The 23,010-nt window shown below is 39.0% G+C and overlaps 1 protein-coding gene across 3 annotated transcripts in view; it reads right to left on the bottom strand.

Moving 5' to 3' along the window:
- LOC145984901 (uncharacterized) overlaps positions 1-23,010 on the bottom strand; it is a 70,598-nt gene that overhangs the window by 34,180 nt on the left and 13,408 nt on the right. For all 3 annotated transcript variants that reach the window (XM_083118277.1, XM_083118275.1, XM_083118276.1), the window contains exons 3-7: positions 21,314-21,372; positions 15,099-15,179; positions 11,823-11,898; positions 3,774-3,835; positions 2,635-2,756 (exon numbers count right to left, since the gene is read on the bottom strand). In XM_083118277.1, the coding sequence (XP_082974403.1) occupies positions 2,635-2,756; positions 3,774-3,835; positions 11,823-11,898; positions 15,099-15,179; positions 21,314-21,372 (400 nt within the window). The remainder of the gene's footprint in view (positions 1-2,634; positions 2,757-3,773; positions 3,836-11,822; positions 11,899-15,098; positions 15,180-21,313; positions 21,373-23,010) is intronic.

Below are 23,010 nucleotides of genomic sequence, written 5' to 3'. Positions count from 1 at the left end.
AGATTTCTCATTGAGTCTGTAAAAGGTTTTGAACCAGTTTAGTATAATTTCAAATGGTTTGACAGTTCAAAATTGATTTTGACTAAACCTGAAACCAATTGAGGAAATTGTCCACTCTGAGAATTACACCCAAAAACATGTGTAATAAGAAGTGTATTGTTTAGCAATTACAAATTTGGGAATTCTGTATTTAAGAAATCACTAAAAGAATCCAAATTTTTACTAACAGGATTCAACTTCAGAGTGCCCTCTCGATCGACTTCAAATGCTCAATTGTTCCACAATTGAGCATTAGACCACCAGGCTTTCTCTTATACAGCACTTTCTGTTCCAGAGGCTACCCCAGTTCTATAATAAACTACCAACAAACATCGATGTTCAATGTGGAAACACATCTGTAAATCTTTTGTTTGTTTCCTTGTTTATTTTTGTCATGTTTATGTTTAACTTTTTTGTTTTTAACTAAAATAATCTTGACTTGTTTCTGTTTATCTATTACAGTTTCAGTGTAAAATGGCCATTACAACTTCTGTATCTGAAACTTGGAATAAATAAATAAATAAAATAATTATTTTTTAAAACTGAAAATGTGTCAATTTTACATTATTTGCTAACATGTTGTAGTAATGTATATTTTTTACTGCGAATGATTTGCATCCTGCATTTTAGAACAGCAGTTCCTATTTTTCCCTCATAGTGATCCGATAGCCTAAATTCTATTTTTCCCTCATAGCCTAAATCATATGTAATGCTTTTGCACTGAAGAAGGGTAACCATTGCCTTCATTCCTTATGCAATCTGCCTGAAGCATCTGACGATTTTGTAATTTGATTTGGTTTGATTTGATTTCGTGTTTTAAGTTCACTTTATGCACAGTAAGGTTAATTGGGACCGGACCTACAGTTTAAAGTGGGATCCGAACCACTATGTGCCTCCACCAGGTATCGAACCCGGGAACCCTTGATTACAAGGCGACGACACAACCGCTGCACCATCGGGAGGCCCCACGATTTTGTAATTATCTGATGGAAAAAAAAATGTCAGTGGTAACCATTCTGTGCTGCAGTTTGGTTTTAAGGGCACTTTATGCACAGATAAGCTAATCAGGACTGGACCTACAGTTTAAAGTGGGATACAACCAAGTATAGCTCCACCTGGTATTGAACCTGGGACCCCTTGGTTACACAGTGAGGACATTACCACTTTACATGGTATAGAGGTTGTCCAAGTAAAAGTGAGATTCTTGTATTAGCATCGCCGTTCAATCACACAGAGATTTGCATTTGCACCAGTAGATGGCACTGTATGACACGACTGAAGTGTGCTGTGTGCACGTCCTGAATCAAGTTGTCACATGGATCCATCCTAACAGCATGAAGTTATTCAATTTTTGATGGCAGATGGTGTTAATGAAGACTGAATTTACTGCCATATAAAGGATGTGAATGGCTATGAGTGTGTGCCCAGTGTCCATTGTTCGGATGATGTAGTGGCAAGAGTTATCGAGATTTGTTGCAGCGCTTCAACTGGGATGTCTTCGACCAACCCCACCCCATAGCTCCATCCAATGGCCTTCGACTACCACAACTTCGGGTCACTAAAAAATCTCTAAGGGCTGCTGGTTGGCTAACAATGATGAGTTCCAGGACACCGTTGAAGATTGGTTCTGTAGTCAACCATGGAAATTCTTCCCTCAAGGTATCCACAATCTAGGATTCTTGCTTGAACTGTTAAGTCAACTATGTGTAGCAAACATGTTTCATTATTACTACCTGTACACTATATAGCCAAAAGTCATCGGACACCCAAGTGAAAGCAAACATGTTTCATTATTACTCCCTGTACCTATATAGCCAAAAGTCATCGGACACCCAAGTGAAAGTGGCAGTAGTGCCATGGTGTGGGGTTGTTTTTCTGGTTTGGGTTTGGGCCAATAGCTTTGGTCAATGGCAACAGTTTGGAATGAACCCTTTTCTCTATCAGCATGATAATGCCCCTGTCCATAAAGCAGGGTCCATTGCATTATGGTTTGAGGACAATCAGGTACATGTTTGGGATGAACTGGAGTGTCAGTTGCGTGCCAGACCCACTCAACCGAAAACCACACACGAACTATTCAAGAGGCTACAGGACAAATGAGAAAAAAATTCACCAGCAATATACCAGAACTTAGTGAAAGCCTGCCCTGAAGAGCAAATGCTGTTATAATAGCGAAGGGAGGTCTGACAACTTATTAGTTACCTGGCTGGTGTCTTTGGAATGAACAGCACTGGGTGTCCGTTGAGTTTTGGCTATGTAGTGTATGTTGTGCACATATTCCGATCAATAAGCAATGCCGGAAAATAACAAAAATCTCACTTTCATTTGGGTGACACTTATACCTCCTATTAAAGCTGGTAAGTCAAGAACATTCCATCAGCTATCCAACCAGTGCACTGTAGCTGTACCTCACCTTCCGAGGAGTATATGTTCGATCAGATGACGATGGGGACAGTAGGGAAGAGGAATCACCACCTGATCCTGAATTTTTGCCACAACCTGACTCACTGGGTGAACCACATAGACTTACTCAAGGTGATCTAAGTGATAGTATTCAAGACCTGGATCTACATTCACGTTGTGAAAACCACTTACCTGTCTGATTTTTCCGATGTTCTCCGTGAGTCCAGAATAACATGTGACGGAGGATAGATTGGTATGTCCGAGTGCTGCTGTAACAGCTTCAGGTATTTCCTCTTATCATCTAGTCTGAAACACTGAGAAGTGAAACGAGATGAGCATTTAATCTCTCTCAAACACAATATTATTAAACAGTGTTTTATCAATGACTATAATTCATGTTAGGGGGAATAAAAAATGTGGTTGATAATAAGAAGACGTGAGTGAGTTACTAAATTATTTCCGCGAAACTTGCTTGTAACGTTCTATTAACTTCGGTGGCCTCTGCCACCATCCACTTGCAAACTCGAGGTTTCACTGTTCGGTTGACTTCCAGTTCCTGTTGTTTCCTCGCTTACCGCTAGAAGCGCTGGTGTAGCCAGTTCGTCAGGCACATCATGTTTGGCTCCCGCTATTGCAACAACTTAAACGTATCACATGCAACAGACGAATTGGCTCCTAGCGGTAAGGAAGGAAACAAGAAGAACCGAAGTCAACCCAGCATTGAAGCAATGAGTTCCACCGAACATTTACCACCGAAATTAATAGAACATTTACAAGTAAGTTTCGCGGAAATAATTTTGTAACTCACTTACGTCTTCTTAATGACTGTAAGTTTCTTTAACAGGTTTAAGTTCATTCACAGGCAAAAATTATGAATTTCTTCTTTTTTGCTAATTTTAATTCCTTATTAAATTTAGGTAGTTAATTCTTGATGCTATTTAAATACAGTTAAACAATGTTATAATTATTCACACCTTATTACAAGAAATGTTATTAAATTTTCTATGAAGAACAGAAGTGCTACAATATATTTATTCTTTTATCTGATATTACATACCAATTTTAATTCTTATGACTGTTGATACTTTTCAAACTCCCAATAATCTCGCAAGAGTACGTAAAATACATGCAATATTTTCTCAGTCTAAATGCATAACTTCAATTAATTTTACACCAATATCATATGACAAAAATAACAACTACTTAATATTTTAGCTATCTCACATGGAGATATTTGAAAAGAAAACAGTTGCAATGCACAGTATAATGCTTATAAATATTCTGAACCTAAATATTTATAATACAAGATCAAATACATGAAAACAAATTACCTCGTTGATAGCAAGACGTTTTCTGATGATGGATATTTCGGAAGGACTTTTTAATAAATCATCTGGAAATAATAAAAATAATGTGATATACACAACAAAAATTATTCATTGCAGGTTTGAATTATAAGTTTACTTTACACTCAGTACTAAGGAGAATCACAATTAGTTCACTAATTAGTACCAAAGTACACTAATTAACATGTACTCCACTTACAAGGATAATTTATGAGATTTTCCATGAAACTGTAAATTGATCACATTTCCTGCACATTATTCTAAGAAACATATTTCTTGTGAAAAAAAAAATCTTTTGTCCTGGGAAAATTTTGAAGTTTTGCAAGCACGTCCTCTTTGTCAGAAATATGAAACAAATGACTGCTCAATTGGTTGATATAGTGGCTGGTAATGGAGAATTAGTACTCACTTTAGCTATGCAAATTTTTCAATTATTTGTAGAGCTTTCGTGTAAAGTCTCTGAATAAGTTCACTAGACAAAAATTAGGAACCTCACATAGTAAAGACATAATGAGGCTCAGGGAGCAACAGATGGTACTTGGAACAAGAACATCAGCCAATGAATAGCCAAGACTTATGATTAAAGATTCATAGACTGATGAGCAGTGTAGTGTACAAGGGTCGTTCAAGGTTGACCGGGACTTTTATTTCTGCAGAGGAAATAGGTAGCAGAAGAAACACCAAACTATGTCAGTTTTTCAAAGTATTCTCCGTGCGCGCTGAGGCACCGCTGCCATCGTTCTGGCAGCTCCCGAATTCCTTTGGCGTAGAAAGAACTTGGTTGTTGTCATAGCCACTGGAGGACATCGCTCCGCAGTGCTTCATCTGCCGTGAATTTCTTCCCTCCCAGATGGTCTTTAAGGGGTGCAAACAAATTATAATCATTGGGGGCTAAATCCGGACTGTAGGGGGGATGGGGCAGAACTTCCCAGCGCATGTTGGCTAGAGTTGTTGTTGTCACATTGCCCGTGTGAGGGCGGGCATTGTCATGGAGAAGAATGACATTTCCAGACAACATCCCAGGTCTTTTCTTGCGAATGGACTTTCATACAGCACCACTCAACAATGTGGAGTAATAATGGGCATTAATCGTGCTCCCTTTGTCCAGAAAATCCACATGGCCGTCATGTCCCAGATGACACTTGCCATGATCTTTCCAGCGGACGTCTGCGTTTTGCTTTTCTTGGGGGGCGGGGAACCTTTATGCCGCCACTCCATGCTGCGTCTTTTGGTCTCTGGGGTTGAATTGTGCAACCATCTTTCATCACACGTGATGATGGATTGCAACAATTCATCACCTTCTGCTCGAAACCGATTCAGAAGCTGTTCACAGACCGTCCTGCGTGTCCACTTCTGATTGAATGTCAGCTGGCGGGGAACCCACCTTGCACAGATTTTGCGGAAGCTTAAGTGGTCGTGAATGATTGTCTCAACACTCCCGACACTGATATTCACCTCGGCAGCAATATCCCGCACTGTTACTCGCCGGTTCTCAAGAATCATTTGCTCAACACGTGCGATATTCACTGGTGTGACTGCAGTCGGGCGAATGTGTCCATGTGCTTCATTTGTCACCAGCTCCCGTCCTTCGCGAAACTGCTCACACCATTTGTACACTCTTGTCTGCAACATTGTTTGTTCACTATACTGTGCTTGCAATCGTCTGAAAATCTCAGCTGGTTTCACTTTCTCCTTCACGAGAAATTTGATTACACACCGCTGCTTCACAGCCACAGACACACTGCTTGCCGCCATGTTCGCTGCAACTGCTGCGCATGCGCGAAATACGTCATGCCGGGTGCTAGTTACTCGCGAAGGAATACATTACGTCACCCGCACGTTTCATCATGATCCGGCTATTCATCGATTTTTTACGTACGAAAATCCCGGTCAACCTTGAACGACCCTTGTACAATGTATGTGTTGGTCCAAACACGAGAATCGGAAGCATAAGAGTTGTGACAAAGTGGCAGAAATTGATAACTGCATAGCATAAACGGAGTTGCCAAATCAACAGCAGTGCAAAAAACACCATTATATCAGTAACAGAAGCAATGAACATCTCAGTCAATCACTAGAATTGCACTAGAAAGAAGTTACTCACTGATAGGTACCATTGTTGTGTGTCAGGAATTGCAATTCTAAATCACTTTGGATCATGCAAGATTTGACTTTTTTGATTTGTTGTTTTAAGTCCACTTTATGCACAGAAAGACTAATCGGAACTGGACCTACAGTTTAAAGTGGGATCCGAACCACTGTGCCATGTGCATCAAGAGGGTAGGATCATGCAAGAATTGCTGCCTTCAGTGTATAAGAGTTCTTCACAAATCATTTGTAATGGTCATACCAGTATGCATAAAGCAGCTGCATATACTCTGGGTCATCTAGGTAATCACAGATAACCTGGCTATTTCTTTTTTTTTTTAAAAAAAAAATGTGTGTATATATATACACATTTCATCACAATATTCTTCCAAACCAATTTCGATGCATACATTTCTTTGCTTCCAGCATGCGAATGCTTCCAACCGTTTGCGGCTGAATGTCCAGGAACTTTTCTCCAGCCGGTGGAATGACTTCAGGGAATCTCACCCTGATGTCATTCCTCCCGCTTCCCTTACAACCCTTGGCGAGGAGGGAGGAGAGAGGAAAGAGGATATCTAATTTAAAAAGTGTATAGTGGTAATTAATTTTACTTCATTAGCAGGATTAAACACCTTGCATAATACGTTGTAATAATCTGAGATTCATCTTCAGGACTTCTAAATCCACTGTATCATCTTTATGTGGTGGCTGCTAATAAGGGATGATCCCCATCCCTAAATAAAATTCTGGCTCTGGCCTCCAATGATTCGAACTTTTAAAACCTGTCATTTCAAGCTCGGGAAGGGATTTTTTTATCATTCATAGGGAATTTCATTATGAGCCAGGAACACAACAGAAGTTTGGCGCGTGAAACTGAATGCGTGTAGTCGTTGGCTTCGTGTTTATTATTTATTTAGGTGTTAGTGTTTGTCGTGATAGTGCTGTGTTAAAGAAAGGGTAATGGATGTGATACAAGATTTGCTGGTGAAACCTTTTGGAACAAGATCTTTTCAGGAGAAGTTGCAAATTGTTAATACAGGTAGTCCAGTGTCATCGCTTAAACTTATTTCTACACACAAAGACAAAAATCGGGAATATGTGAGGCATTTTCGCAAGCAAATTATGACAAAACACCATGGTTGACAGGAAGTATAAGAGTTAATAAGCTTTGCTTTTTTGTTGGCCGTGCTTACTTTACGGGGCTGAAAAGAATGTATGGACGCGTGGCGGATACTGTAATCTTTGCAACGCTTGTGCCCAACATGAAAAATCCAAAAGTCACATAACTTCCTTAGCTGCAATCTTTCGCACAGACACGATTGACGTGCAACTGGGCAAACAGCGTGCTTTGGATGTGGTACGGCACAAGTAATCGGGTCCTGGAGTAAGTTGAATTTTGCACTTAAATAAATATTGCGGGTTTTTATTTCACTAGTGCACGTCTTTCATTTTATATTTCACAGGCTGTTTTTTTATAGCTTTATAACAGTCTTGTTTTATTATTTGACATTCTACACGTAATAACGAGAATTAATTGATTGTGGTGTTAGCAATAAGACAAACATTCCGACACAATATTCTTAAATCCAATATGGATCCTGACATAAATTACATGGAAACTTTTGGAGTTTGAGGATCAAGGGTCGGAGATTACCCACTCGTTTGAACCAGCATACGCCACTGGCATAAAGACTTAAAGTAGGGCTGAGCCGATACCGGTACAGATGCCGATACTCTTACCGATTCCCATCAATACCGAAACCTGAAAATTGCAATAATTAAAATTTGTACAAAATATTGATCAATATTGGTGTGTAAATATTCTCCAATAATATGCATCAAAATATCAAGAAATTTGTTTAAGAATATTCAAGAATTATATCAGATATTATCACAAAATATAGTTTTTGTGCAAAATTGGTGCAAAATAAAAATAAAGTTTGAATTGTGCATAATTTTCAGGATAATTAGACACTGCGAAAGTGTCAGGTGCATTTTTACGGACCTCATAAAATATCAAAATGCCAGAAAAGTATCGGCTGGTATCAGTAGACGAATTCCAGCCAATACTTTCTGATACCAATACCACTGGTATTGGCCGATACTTGGTATTGGTTCAGTCCTACTTACAAGGTATTGATTGATTATACGAGGGAGAATCAAATGAAAACCACAAAAGTGCCATTAAATTTTTTTTTTCTTTCTAGGCCTTTGGAAATTTGCAGACACAGTCCTTGACGTCTTTCCGAGCTGATAGTACGAAGCAATGCCGGTACGTGGGGTTGGTTGTGAGTAACAGGTGATTCAAGATGGCGGCACCACTACACAGTTGCACCAAGCAGGAACAGCGTGGAGTTATTCGATTCTTATGGAGTGAAGGTGTGAAACCGGAGAATGCAGATGAAGTATGGGGACGCCCGTCAGTCATAGCGGCAAGTCTGCGATTGGTGCAAGAAATTCACAGAAGGTACGACTTTATTGACTGATGCTCCCCGTCCGGGTCAGGCTCAGCGACTTGTGACAGAGGAGTACATAGCTGCAGCAGATCGGTTTATTCAGGCAAAACTGGCATGTCACCCTGGCTGAAATGGATTCCTTGCTGAATATGAGCTTCGGTTCAGTACAACACATAGTGCATGATGAACTCTGCTACAGAAAAGGGTCAGCCAGGTGGGTTCATCAACAGCTGACGCAGGAAATGAAAGTCCATCGGGTTGACGCATGTCAAGAGCTGCTGAGGTGTTATAAAGAGGAGGGTGAGGATTTTCTAGTTCACATTGTCACCGGAGATGAAAGTTGGGTGTACCATTTTCAACCGGAGACTAAATGGACATTCCTTTTTTTCCCCTTACCCTTCAATGGAATCATTGTAAAAAAAAAAAAAACAACAGTAAACAGATAATAATCTATGCAGCAAACACACACACCTCTGGTATTACCACACACTTAAATTGATAAACATACTCAAGCAGAGGGTGGGGTCCTAATGGAAAAGCTTGCACTTTGCATACAAAAATGCTAAAAGCTTGCATAAAAAACAACAACACCCTTGCAGTTTTATGTCAGTGTTAGAAGTAATACATATTAAAATATTACACTGAGAAAATTGTCAGAAAGTTTTCCAATACCATTACAGATTAATACTGGCTTCTTCCATGAAATCGAATGTAATCACAGTGGTTTATGTTCTGTTGAATTGCATCTCTAGGTGCTCCTTGCCCCCACCCCCTCCCTGCTTCACCTTAAAGAGTAGCCTAAGTAAAGTAACTAACAAATAGAAAAAAAAATATACAGAGTTAGCCTAAAAGAAATAGACACTTTCAAAGTTTTACAGAAAGAAGAGTTTTTGTTTTTTGCAAATTCTATCATGCAGAAAGCCTTCTTCACCTGGCTAGCGGTCATACTGCTCCACTTACGTCAAGGGTACTCATGTGATGCTGTCATCATGAAGAAAAGCGGAGGTCGTAAACTTGAAACTTTATTTATGCAACAGTACTAAATGCTTTCTGATGTAACAAAGAAATTTCAATTTATAAATCATTTAAACTGTCTATTTCTTTTAGGTTAACCCTGTATAATGCTCATCTTGCCTAATTGAAATAGATCCCTAACTTTCCCAGGTGTTCCGGAGGGTTTTAATATAAATTTCTGGACCTTCCTGTTCTAGACATAAAGTTTTAGCTTACTATAACATGATTTACACTACCATATTCCTTCAAATCTAAGGTGCACTTTCTTCTTATTCTTTTACAGGGTTTGGGATGTTGAAAATTGAGATGTGCCCACATCCGAGTATATGTATGTATACGAGGGTTGCTGGAAAAGTTTCTGCAAATTACCACCAACAGTGGAGCTAGTGTTCCGCTATTATAAAAATCAGAAGAATAGAGCATTTTCATGTTTAAATTATTTTTGATTGTTTGTTTAAACCTATTCGTCTATTTTTCACAGCAGTTTGAAGTAGTAGTTTCATGTGAGAAATGAAAATTTCTCGTGAACACTATCGGGCAATGATTTTTTATGATTTCAAATGTAGTTTAACACCGAAACAATGCATCGAGCGACTTCATTTGGCTTTTGGGGATGAAGCACCATCCAATAGGACTGTGTACAATTGGTTTTCCGAATTCCAGCGTGATCGCACATTTCTCAGCTTTCAATTTTGTGAAGGTCGTCCATCCACGTCTGTTGTTGCCAGTAATGTTGATGCTGTGCGTGAAATGACTGAGAGAGATCGGCAAGTAACATACTGTGAGATTCAGGCATCCTTGAACATTGACATGAACTCATATCCTGTGGGTGTGCGAATTACTCACAATTACAGAATAATAAGTAATATTAAAAAATACTAAACTTGTTTTACTTAAGATTGGTGAGTATGTACAATTTCCAAACAACGTTTCAGGAATCAACTGTGCCCTTCATCAGGTTCCTTCTTGACTAGCGAGATCGCTACATAGCCATGTCAAATTAAATTAAAAACAACGAAAAAGGATATAGGAAACACTATGGTAGAAAAGGAATCGTAAAAACTTGCCCAATCCTGTTAGAACTTCTATCCCCACTACCATCCCTTGGTAAAACCACATAAGTTAAAAAGTCAATCTTAAAAGAACATTTCAACTTGAAAAGTTAAAAGACGCACGCAATTCACTTCGTCCATGAGGGATCTGGATAGCCTTCTCGCAGAATGCAGGAAATTGTCAGATTCCACTCCCTGCCCTAAAATTTCCCCTTCCTTCCCCCTACCTGCTTACGTCACTTCGTACTCAAAGTCACACGTCTCCCGAGCCTCGCGAATTATGTCCGGGGTGACATGAAAGCCTATTTTCTTGTACTCACGCTTTTCCAATCTTTTCATCATCCTAATCCAAATCTCATCAACTTGTTTTCATTTGCTTGCTCCCCATTCCTGGATCTTGCATTGTCACCTTCAGGCAAGATTAAACCCCTTAAGAGTGGAATTTGTCGAACAAGTCGCTACTGTACGTTTTTTTGTTAAATTCAGTATAACCCCCTCCGTATTGTGCTGCTGTAGTGCGGAAGGCGTATATATAGGCGCTTTATGTTTGTTTCAACTAATAATTTCGTCTTCTTCTTTTTCGTGTTTTTCCTCTCTTGCTACTATTTTTTGTTTCTACTACAGCTAGAACTATCTCACCAAACGTCTGTGTGACTATATACGCCACAGTAAATCGAATAAAGTTGAAACAAACATATAGCGTGTATATAAACGCATCGACACATAAGAAGATAAAAGTGCGGAAGCCTCGACTTTTGCTCAGTAAATTTCTGATACCTGGAGAGAACAGTTTGCCAAATCTTTCAAAATGTTTTGCCTGACGAATGGGACAGAGGACAACTTATTGCGGGACGATACAAGCAAAGATGAATCTGACACTTCATCTGATCAGATACTTCTACTGATGGTGAAAGTACCAATAGTGTCATCTTCAATGCCACTAATTAAAAATCCCTGTTCAAATGGTAATGACAATTGAAGTATTGTTAACAGAAAATGTAACAATGCAACACTAATGTAAAAACAATGTAAATGAAATAGTACAAAACTGTTCTAATAAAGTAGTGGTATTTGTGTGTCTTAAATTGGAGGTAATTATTATTTTTGTCAAAAGCTGAAACAATACGTAAGTTACATTAGATGGCATCTTGGATTTGAAGAAATACAATATATATTTGCAATATGCATATTAAACTACAGATTCCAGTTTGAAAAAAAAATCCTACGTAACAATATTTGTAGTAAATTAGTGTTTACGAATTTGAAGGAACCATACCCATGGAATGTGCAACAACCAAATTTCATATTTCAGGACTCCTTCAGGTCTATGATTAATTTTTTTAAAAATTGCATGATTTTTTTCAGGATTTCCATTATATTCTGGTAGGAACCTGCATAAAAAATATGTTCTATTTATTCATTACCTTGGACACTGGCACGCTCCTCGCCTAACCTTGACTCTTCTAGGAGCCCTCTCCAATCCTTTACCTCATCTTCACCCTGAAAGAGAACACATCATAATCAGAACTAGTCTTTCTCTATGTAGAAGGAGGACAACAGATTATTTCTATGTCAATCATGCATATGAAGTGGCACAAACAGCTGGCAGAGGGCTAACTAAGGCTTCTTAAGCAGCTTTTCGTTGTGCAATGAATGATTGGCTGATTAGGTTTATTTTTTCCTTCGCTTTTCTACCACTTTTGACTAATTGCGAAGATAATGATGAGTGATGATATGATGAAAAATACACTGGCCTAGGCTGGGATTCAAACCCAGGACACCGGGTGTCATAGATTGCTGTGCTACCAACTCTGCCATGGAGGTCGGCCTGTTCTTTGGGTAATGTTGTCAGCACATTGTGTCCAATCACAGCTGTTTTCATGTTTTCAAGACTGAGGTTTGTTGTTATTGCTTTCATGTAGCTACCCAAGTGTCTTTACGATAATGGGGTCAACATCTAATTCCCACCGGAAACCAAATCCAGAACTGCTTGCACGAAGGTGAGACTGCTAGGCATTAGGTTGTGGGGGAGCTCAACTTGCAAACATGCAGTCTCATTTTCTATGTACTTAAGATTTATTACGAGCATTTGTTAACCTTATTCTTAAATGCTGCTCATCCATCTATTTGGTCTAGGAATTAATTCGTGCGGTTGTTACGCACACATTGAAGCTGTAGTTCAAACACAAAATACATAAATACCTTAAGAAAAATATTGTCCATCGCGAGCCACCACTTTCGCCCATCTGTCAGGCAAGTTACGGATTCCGTGGTGAAAGAAGTCCTCATCCTTTGAAGCGATCCAGTCAGAGACCCATTTTTCGATATCTTCTGAAGAAGTGAACCGCTGTCCAATCAAATCGTTATTCATGCAATCAAACAAGTAGTAGTCCGAAGGAGCAACGTCTGGTGAATACGGCAGGTGGGGTAAAACTTCCCATCCAACATTTTCTAAATAGGTTTTGACCGATTTTGCGACATGTGGGCGAGCGTTATCATGTTGAAAAATAAGTTTATCATGTCTGTTCTCCCATTCTGGTCGTTTCCTGGCCAGAGCTTGCTTCAAACGCATTAATTGTTGTCGATAACGTTCTCCATTAATAGTTTCACCCGGTTGCAGCAGCTCATGGTACACCACACGTTTCATATCCCACCATATGCACAGCATAACCTTTGCACAGTGAATATCTTGTTTCGGTTGTGATGGACCTGGTTCACCTGGCTTCACCCAGGCCTTTTTTCATTTCGGGTTCTTGTAATGGACCCACTTCTCATCGCCAGTAACAATGCGATGCAAAACCCCTTTCTTTTCTGTCTTTGAAGCAGCAATTCGCAAATGGTTTTTCGTCTTTCAACGTCTCTGTCTTTCAATTCATGTGGAACCCAATGTGACATTTTTTGAATCATTCCTATGGCTTTGAGGCGTTTGGAAACTGTTGTTTGATCAACGCCTAATGCTTCTGCAAGTTCTTCCTGCGTTTGACACAAATCCTGATCGAGCAATGCTCTCAATTCTTCGTCTTCAAATTTTTTTGGCTGTCCAGGTCGCTCTTGGTCTTCCAGGCCGAAATCACCACTTCTAAACTGTGCAAACCACTTCTGACACGTTCGTTCAGCTAGCGCATGGTCACCATACACTTCCACCAAAATACGATGACTTTCGGTAGCACTTTTCTGCATGTTAAAGTAATGAAGCAGAACACCCCGCAAAAACACTTTATCTGGCACGAACTGCGCCATGTTCAGTTGACTACAAAATGCTGTTGTTGACGCGTCAATCAACTGCCCTATACTACGAATGATGCGCGCTGACAGGAGTTTTCAACGCATGTGTGGATACACGGAACTGTGGGACGATACGCTCGTTACGCCACAAATTAATTCCTAGACCAAATAAAATATGGCAATCCATTCTTCCAAAAGTCTCAGCCTCAAGATATCTGCCTAACAAAAAAGTTCTTCATACATTTTAATGTTTGAATCATTTACAACTATAAAATTAAATACTTAAAGAAATACTTTGAAAATTAACATTATTGAAGTGATGCATAATTTTTGTTCGCCGCGTTCCATGCTAGAAAAAGTTGCTACATGAGAACTGCTCAAGGTTTTCTTAACAATGATTTATGAGATTATATATTAATATCCCGCTTACACCACATATGTCCAGCATTATTATTTTTAAAAAATAGAAGAGTGAAAACTTATCTCGCCATGGTGGAGTATGTAGACCATCTCAACTTCGAAAAAAAATTCTAAAATACTAAATTTTATAATTGGTTACAAATTTCACCACACAGAAAAACAAAAGACTGAGATAATGTATAAATAAATAGTCTGATCAGTGTTGGTTTTATGTCAAGCATAATACTCAATCAAAATCAAATTATGCCAATTTGCTGGCCCATTCACCACACATGTTATGTACCATCACATACACTTCTGCATTGTAATGATACAATTGAAAGTAAATGGAGTTGTTGCAAGCCAGAAGTGTCCATGACTGTACAGCACCAATATGCATGATGGGTAATTAAAGTGTTGTATGTTCAATAAATTCAAATTCATGCTTAATGCATGCAGTCCAGGGGTAGACCATGGTGCCTGAATTTTCAAATTCAGTTCAAAATTTTTTTTAGGTTCGTTCCTGGAAATTTCCATTACCATTTTTTAAAAAATAAGTAGCACAGTATGTGTTTTTTGGTAATGTTTGTGTGTTTCCTGTGTATAATTAAATCAGAATAATAAACATCCTTTTGCACTATTGCTAGTGAAATTTTAAAATCTGCAGCGATATGGTAGACTCAGTCATAAAGCATTGCATAGTTATACATGCTGTTATAATTGAGTCTTCTTTAGGAAGGTCACTCTGGTGCAAGTCTTAATTAGAATAGAATAGTATTTTTATTTTATACTTTTCTTGTATTAATCAATAAATTAAATGTTACAAGATCACTTTTAAAAATGTGTAGCTTTATCTTAGTTTGATTCATGACTTTCTTAGACCCTATTTTAAAACAAAAATCTGGTTCCTGAGGAAGTTTTGTCTATGCAGTAGTCACGTACTGAAGCAAGGTCCTGTTGTGATGTGAACGCCAGCACATTCATTAAATTAAGTGGTAATAAATTCTACAAAAAACTACATCAATTTTTAACAAACTATAAATACTGCAAAATTATTAATACTCCACTACATTTACCTTCTGCGTGGAGATGAAACCTTTGTACATTTGAGAAGCAGGGCAAGTTAAGAATTTCAGGCTGCATGGCTCTGGAAGTTTCTAAAATTCAAAAAGTAAATAAAAAAATAGAATTAGAAATTCACTAGTCACGGGCAATGTGTACCACTTAATTTGCAAATCTTGTACAATGACACAAAAAAATACAACATTAACTACTGCAATAGATACAAGTATTCAATTACATTTACTCCTGAAGCTTTCCTGGCAGCGAATGATGAACAGGTTGTATCGGGATATCAACCAGGCTTCTGAGCATTTCAGGGCTAATGTCACTCTCATCTTCAGAGATTGAAGTGATCACAAAAACAGGGTGTGCTGAACTATGGTACGAAAATGGCAGCATGTAAACATACTATTTCTGCGTTTCTAACTGCATAAAATGTGAACCTAATTGACATTCATCGGAGACTGAAGGCTTTTCATGGGGATGAATGTGCAGATGTCAGTACTTTACGACAATGGGCTGTTCATGCTTGTAATGAAACCCCAGCAGAGGAACTCTCAACGCGTGTGTGACATTGAACAGTGAAAGGAAGCGTACTGCAACTAGTGAAGGTAATCAGAATCACGTTGATGAACTCATTCGAGAGAACTGTCACACAAGACAGGCAAACTTTTCATTCAACTGTGTGATATATCACTGGAGCGAGTGCAGGCGATAATCGCAGATCTGGGATATCAAAAAAAAATTGCATGGTGGGTGTCTCAGAAGTTCACTCCTGACATGAAACAGAAGAGACTGGACATTAGCCAACAGTTGCTTCAGTGCTACAAACTATTAGGTGCATCCAGAAAGTAAGTTTCCCACAGGTGGCAGGCCATGCACATTGAAACCGGTTTTGCGCATGCGTGAGAGGCACATGGCCTGGCTAGTGAATGTTCTAGAAGATGCCTCCCGAAAGTCCGCAGTAGCATCACAGCAGCGATGAAACATGGCGGCTCTTATTCCATCTCCTGCCACGTGTAAGGTTCTTTTGGTGATCAAGTTCTTGAATGCACAAAACATACAGCCGATCGAAATTCATCGTCAGCTGTGCCAGGTGTATGGGCGAGACGTCATGAGCAAGCAGATGGTGCGTCGTTGGTGCAGGACATTTACGAAGGCTGGCAAAATGTCCATGATAACGAGCGCAGTGGGCGGCCATCGGCCGTTATGGATGAGTTTGTGGAGCAGGTGCAGCAGCGCATATTGGAGGATCGTCACATCACAATCACGGAACTCAGCAGCCATTTCCCTCAGATTTCTCGGTTGTTGTTGCACGACATTGTTACCAAATGCCTCTTGTTCCGGAAATTGTGCACCCAGTGGGTGTCAAAAACAACTGATGCCTGAACACAAAGGAAAATGCATGGGCACGGTGCTGATATTTCTGCAGCGTTACCATGATGATGACAATTTTCTCAACCGGATCTTCACGGGATGAAACGTGGGCTGCAAAGAGCACCCCAGAAAGCAAGCAGCAGTCCATGCATTGGCATCACAGTGGATCTCCATGCAGGACGAACTTCAAACAGACTGTGTCAGCCAGAAAAGTGATGTGTACGGTGTTCTGGGCCAGACAAGGCATCCTGCTCATCGAGTTTCTGCCCAGAGGTGAGACTGTGAACGCTAACCGTTAATGTGAAACACTGGGGACATTTCAACGAGCCATTCAGAATAAGCGACGCGTTAAGCTCAGTGCCTTCTGCAGCCCTTCTGAACAGGTTCGGTTGGGAGGTGTTCGATCATCCATCGTACAGTCCGATCTCGCTCTCAGTGATTACCACCCTTCTTGCACCTGAAAAAGTTCCTGTCCGGTCAACATTTTCACAGCGACGAAGAGGTTAAGATGGCTGTCACACAGTGGTTCGGTGCCCAGGTGGCAGACTTCTACGATGCAGATATACTGAAGTTGGTCCCACGCTATGACAAGTGCCTGAATTCTGATGGGAATTATGTTGACAAGTGCTGTATCTGTAGCAATAAATCATTGAATGAAATAATGTTTCCTTTTTGTGCATGACCCCAGGGAAACTTACTTTCTGGATGCGCCTAATAGAAGATGATGTGTTTCAAAGCTTAAGGAACACTTGAGAGGAGTTCCCTTTGTTCTGATGAAGAAGTGCAAACAGAAGCGAGGCTGTGGCTCCGTCGTCAAGATTGATAATTCTACAGTGACGACATTAAGAAACTGGGCTCTCGTTGGCAGACATATGCTGAAGCCAGAGCAGTTATGTGGAAAAGTAATTGTGTATATATGGACAATACAGTTCTAGATAATTACCTGCATTTCTTTTATTCAAATAAATTCAACAGTTTTCCAATAAAAAAATTAGAAGGCATTAATTTTTAGCATGCCCTCGTACATCTGTACACAAAGTTAGACTTGCATTGGCATTGGACATCCATTTTCATCACATACAAACTATCATGTGCAGCTAGGTAAATGTACAGCCACATTCAGATACATATTCTTTAGCTATTTAACCTCAAAAGTATGTCACATTTTTTGAACAAGGGTGTACAAATTAAAGATGTGGATGGATGATTATGACTGTCTCTTAGTGGCTGAGTATGTTGGGTGATTTCAAGGCATGAGTATTTCTCCTTTCGTCTAGTTAATGTACTTTTCATTGTCATGATTAACCTGAAGAGATGGAAAATTAACAAATAATCAAAATACAGACTGGAAATTGATGATCATTTCAATCTAGACCTTAAAAGGTCTCCTTCCTTCTATTTTTTTTAGAAGGATTGACTGATTTAAAATTTTTGGGTGCTTTGTCACATATGGCCATTTTGAACCCTTCTAAGTATGAGGAATCACCTTAATCTGAAACCCTTAATGAAAATTTTAAAACAGGATGAAATGAGCCCCGTGAAAAAGGTTAAAAGTGCAAGTTGTAAAGGGATCTGCACAGGTAAAACACAACATGTTCAAAAGGTAAGGAAACAATAAAATCTTCCTTCCTGAGGAAAATATAATTGGCACATTCGAGAAAATTATGCCGGCATTTAAAACGGGATGAGGAAAGACATGCATCAATGGTGGGCTTGATAGTGCGAAGCTCGTTCCCCATTAGCTTGTCCCACTCTTCCTGCCATGTATCAAATAAGGAGCAGCGAAACACAATCTCTACGTACGTGCCTGGCTGGCAGAAGGTGGATGAGAACAGGAGTTTATGGAATTGAATATTTTAGAAAAACTAAATATAAGCACTAATTGTGATGAAACAGCTCATTAAATACAACTCGATTTTGCATATTTTATGCTAAGCAAAAAATATATGTAAACAAGAATAAAAATAGATGGTTTTCTCTTTTTTTATATTTCAGTTATCTTCCCCAAGAGAATTACTTCCCTTTGTACTTTCTTCGCCAGATTCTACATGTAAAAAAAAAAAAACATTCTGATAATACTTGTACTACCAAAGTTATCTTTCATTACTTTAGAATAATACTTAGTTGTAGAGTTTAATTTTAAGGTGGAAAACTGGCAAACATACTACAGGCACATAAATAATCATTGTGAAATAGATTGCGGAACCGACACGATACAATTTTGCAATTCTTTTTCAGTAAAAATACACTTCACTGCTAAAGGTATTGTAATGGTTACGTTGAGGCCTGATGGACAACAACAGATAGTTTCATCATTTTTATTAGACATGTATCGAGTTTAAAATTAATTTCACACAAACTTTGAAAGGAATACAAGAGGGTTTTTTTCTGTATATTGTGAAAATTGTTTTTTGATTTCTACAAGGATAATTCAACATATCCGAGAAATCAGTGGTACAATTAAGATCACAGTAGTCTCATTTTTCAGAATATTGAAATGGTAGGTTTCTTTTAATTCCATTTTATGCACATATGGGCTAATTGGGACTGTACCTACAGTTTAAAATGGGATTCGACCCACTATGTGCCTCCATGGGCATTAAAACTGTGAACCCTTGATTACAAAATGGCAAAATTACAACTGTCATTGGAAGGGTTCAGATTCCAAGTTCTGATTAATATCCACATAATATAATAATTATTGCCGAGCCAGGCGATTGCAGAGTTCATGGGAAAGAAGGATGAAAATATCTGTGGAATCTGCTTTGTTTTATCTATGTTCAAGCAGAGTGAGGGTTGTTGATTCGGCAATTTCTTCTTGTACTCTTTTCTTCTGTGCAAGTATTTTGGTATTTTGACTGCTGGTATGGGCTGATACCGATGCCAAAGTTACAAATGACAGGTAATGATGGACAGCAGGCCAAATGAGCGTTATTTTAATAATTGTATCTGTATATATTTTTATGTCACTTTTCTTCCTCTGCAGGCTAAACCAAATGACAAGAATGTCGTTTATATGAAATTGAAGGAGGGACACTTGCAATTCACCAATTTTTCAATGTACTTCAACACTTCAAAAAGTCTTGCAACATTTCAATTTTTTGCATCATCTGGTTCTATACGGCGCACGCTTTTAGAAGGAACATGAGTTCGGCCAATACCCAGCCAGTGCTACTGCACTGTTGCCAAACTAACTGCTAGCGCAAGGGAAGGACAGCGTTGTCTCCATTATTTTGATAATGCGTGCACAGTATACATATGAGTACAGTGAAATAATATAGTGAATATTTCTACACAGGATTATAATATCATATCACTGTAACATATACGAGAAACCCATACCTGAAAGAAGCTTGAAGGTATTTATTCATCACCGCTCTCCTCGTCTTCCTCAGTCTCCGTGTCACTGATTTCACTCATTTCCGAGTCACTCTCCTGGAGGTTAATGATTAGATTTTGCACCCTTGGTGCCTGTACTACTGGTGGTAGGTTTTGAGAGTGACATTATTTAAAATAAAAAGATCACACGGAACACACACTATTGCACGAAAGGGCTGTATTTAATCTTTTCACAAACTGTTCTTTGTGGCGCACGAGTGAACGATAAGCGAATAATGTTACACCGGCCTTGCTACGAAAACGCTGAACTCAAACTGACCCAGACTTTCAGTGTTCAAGAACGCCCAGAACAATGAAGGGTCATTGTTTATATCGAGGCAAATTTAACACCTACAGTTTTCCCTAGACACAACAACTCAGTTCTGTCAACACAGTGCAAACGAAAAAAAGAAAACAGGCAGAAGGAAATGAAAGGTGATGTTTCCCTTGTTTCTTCAAGGAACGATAACTCTGGCTGTAGGCGACGGAAATTCATGAGAGTTGGACAGTCAGGTTCAAAATGTATTTTCCCATCTTATGATGAACCTTAACGTGGCGAATTTTATGAAAACTTCTTGCACGCAAGAAAAATACAGAACACGCCGCAGTCTCCTAACTGTACAACGTTGCACTCCTGCCATTGGCTGATCGTCACGCACAACCTCTGCGTGGCCCCGGCCGATATCGCTTCTAAAAGCGTGCGTCGTATAGAAGATTTCACATAAACAAAATCTACCAAATGTCGCAAGATATTTTAAAGTGTTATTATGCTACATGAGACTAACTTGGAAGTTATTTAATGTCGAACAAGTGTTCCATGTAACCAGCCAGAAAAATCAGTGTTAGCATCCTAACGCTAACGCCAATTTTACCTAGCTGATAACCTGAGAATATTTGTTCGAATCACGTTGCCAGGAAAGCTACAATTCTTATTTGATGTCATTACAGGAACGAGTTGTGATGAGTTAGCATGATTCAGTACATAGTCTTTGTTATTTTAAACTGGAATTATATAAGTATCGGTATTGGTAGGAATAGGCCAGGGTATCGATATCGGCGGTATCGGGTCAGTTCTAATAATAATAACAATAACATCCTTGGTCACCACATTATTTTGGAGTAATATAACTTTACATTCACACAAAAATCTGAACAGAAGAGTTAAGAAAGCCTGCTGAGCTTGAGCTAATCACACTCCCATTCATGGTACACACAAAACGCACCTCCTCCAACTAGTTTTTATTAGTTCTATGAATGTAACTACAAAAAGACACTTGGGAAACATTTAAGTTTATAAATATGTTGTTTTTGCAAAACTACCTTGTAAATACTCTTGAACAATGTAAGTAGTAGCTTAATGCTGAAAGAAACAGAATACCAAAAATGCCAAAGTACAAAACAAACCAGATTCAGGCAAATTACATAGCAATGTAATTGTAAATATAACAATGATTTATTTTAAAAAGATACTTACTGGTTTAGTAATTGTAGTGTCACCGGAATCAGTGAACCCATTTACTTGTGGCTCAGTAGCTGAAATGAACAATAATAAGTTTACATGAGAATGTTTTATTTGTCAGTAAATTCATTTACATAAACTCCTACATTTAATCCAAACAATACAATTACAATGAGAACTTGACAATTATGAAAGCCAGTACTGGAAAAGAAATAAAAGCCAGTTCTTGTTTAAGGGGGGAGGGGGGGAAAGAGATTAATAAATGCACACGTACCAAGTTATAAATATTGTTAGTGTGGTGTTTTGGAAATTTCCATTGGGGTGTAAATTCTAGAAGCTCTTTCAAAGCATTGGGGGTATTAGATACAAAACAATACCTAATGGCTAAAACATTGGCACCTGGCAAAGAATTCATTAACCTTCACTTGTACATACCATCCCAAAAAAGAATCACCCGATTTCAAAAGGCTATATGTTTTTTATTTATCAAACCAGGGACTTTGAATTGCTTTTAAAATACACAGCTATACATAAATTTTTACATAATTTTTTTTTTCATAAATGTTCAATGTGACTCCCTTTGGATGCTCAGCATATGTCCATACAGCAGGAGAATTCTTCTGGAGTTACTGCTGCCACTACAGGGTGTCTATAAAGTCACTTAACATTTCTGCATGAACAGGATTTATGGTACAAAATACAATATGTACTGAAACATATATCACAGTAGGACACAAAATCAGTATAACTCAATGTGACCACCCCTCAAGTCTAGGCACATATGCCAACAATCCACCACAGCCCGAAACACCTTCTCCAACATAGCTGGTGTAATCTCAGCAACTGCAGCCGTAATGCGTTGTTTCTACTGGGCTATGCTGTGGATAATTGCCCCTTATACCTTAGACTTGATAAACCCTCTAATGAAAAAGTGTAATGGGGTCATATCGAGGGGGGGGGGACTCCCCATTGCGAGACACAACCAATCCATCTACCGGTGAAAACTTCGTTTAGGTGATCACGAACGATGATGGCAAGACGGGGTGGGTCCCTATCCTGTGATGCATAGTAAGAAGCTTGGTGTGCCCCAATCCACCGTGCTATGAGCCACAGTTGGTAGATGCTTAGATTATGGATACTGAATCACGTGGTCAATGTGGTGGGGCTCATAGCCATTCTTTTCCAGCGGGATTGACTGGACATAAACAGAAGAAGTAAGAAAATGGGCAGGGGAGAATTGGAAGAGAAAGAAAAAGAGGAGAGAAGGTTTGGAATAAAGAGTATGGGGAAGACCACAGAAAAGATATGCAAAGTGCTTAGGAAAGCAGGCATTAAAACTTACAGGAAGGGAGGGAGAAGAATCTTAGGAATAGCGAAGAATGCAAGCAAGAAAAAGGAGAACAGAGAAGAGGAAGAGGAAGGGATTATCTACGAAGTGAAATGTAAAGAATGTCAGTGTGTGTACATAGGAGAAACAAAAAAAAAGGCTGAAAGACAGGTTGAAACAACATAGGGATGATGTACGACTTAAGAGAGAGAGAAATGCAATATTTAAACACAGGAGAGAAGCAGGACATGACATAGAGTGGGATGAGGCTAAGCAGATAGGAAGGGAGAAGAGAATGCTAGTGAGAAAATGGAAGGAAGCCAAGGAAATAGAGAAGAAGACACAATGAACTGGAATGGGGGACTTAATTTAAACAAAGAATGGA

Source organism: Lepisma saccharinum, chromosome 3 (assembly GCF_977018435.1).
Source record: "Lepisma saccharinum chromosome 3, izLepSacc3.1, whole genome shotgun sequence".
Taxonomy (NCBI): Eukaryota; Metazoa; Arthropoda; class Insecta; order Zygentoma; family Lepismatidae; genus Lepisma; species Lepisma saccharinum.
Note: the sequence above shows the minus strand (reverse complement) of the source record. Positions and strands in the feature narration are given on the sequence as shown.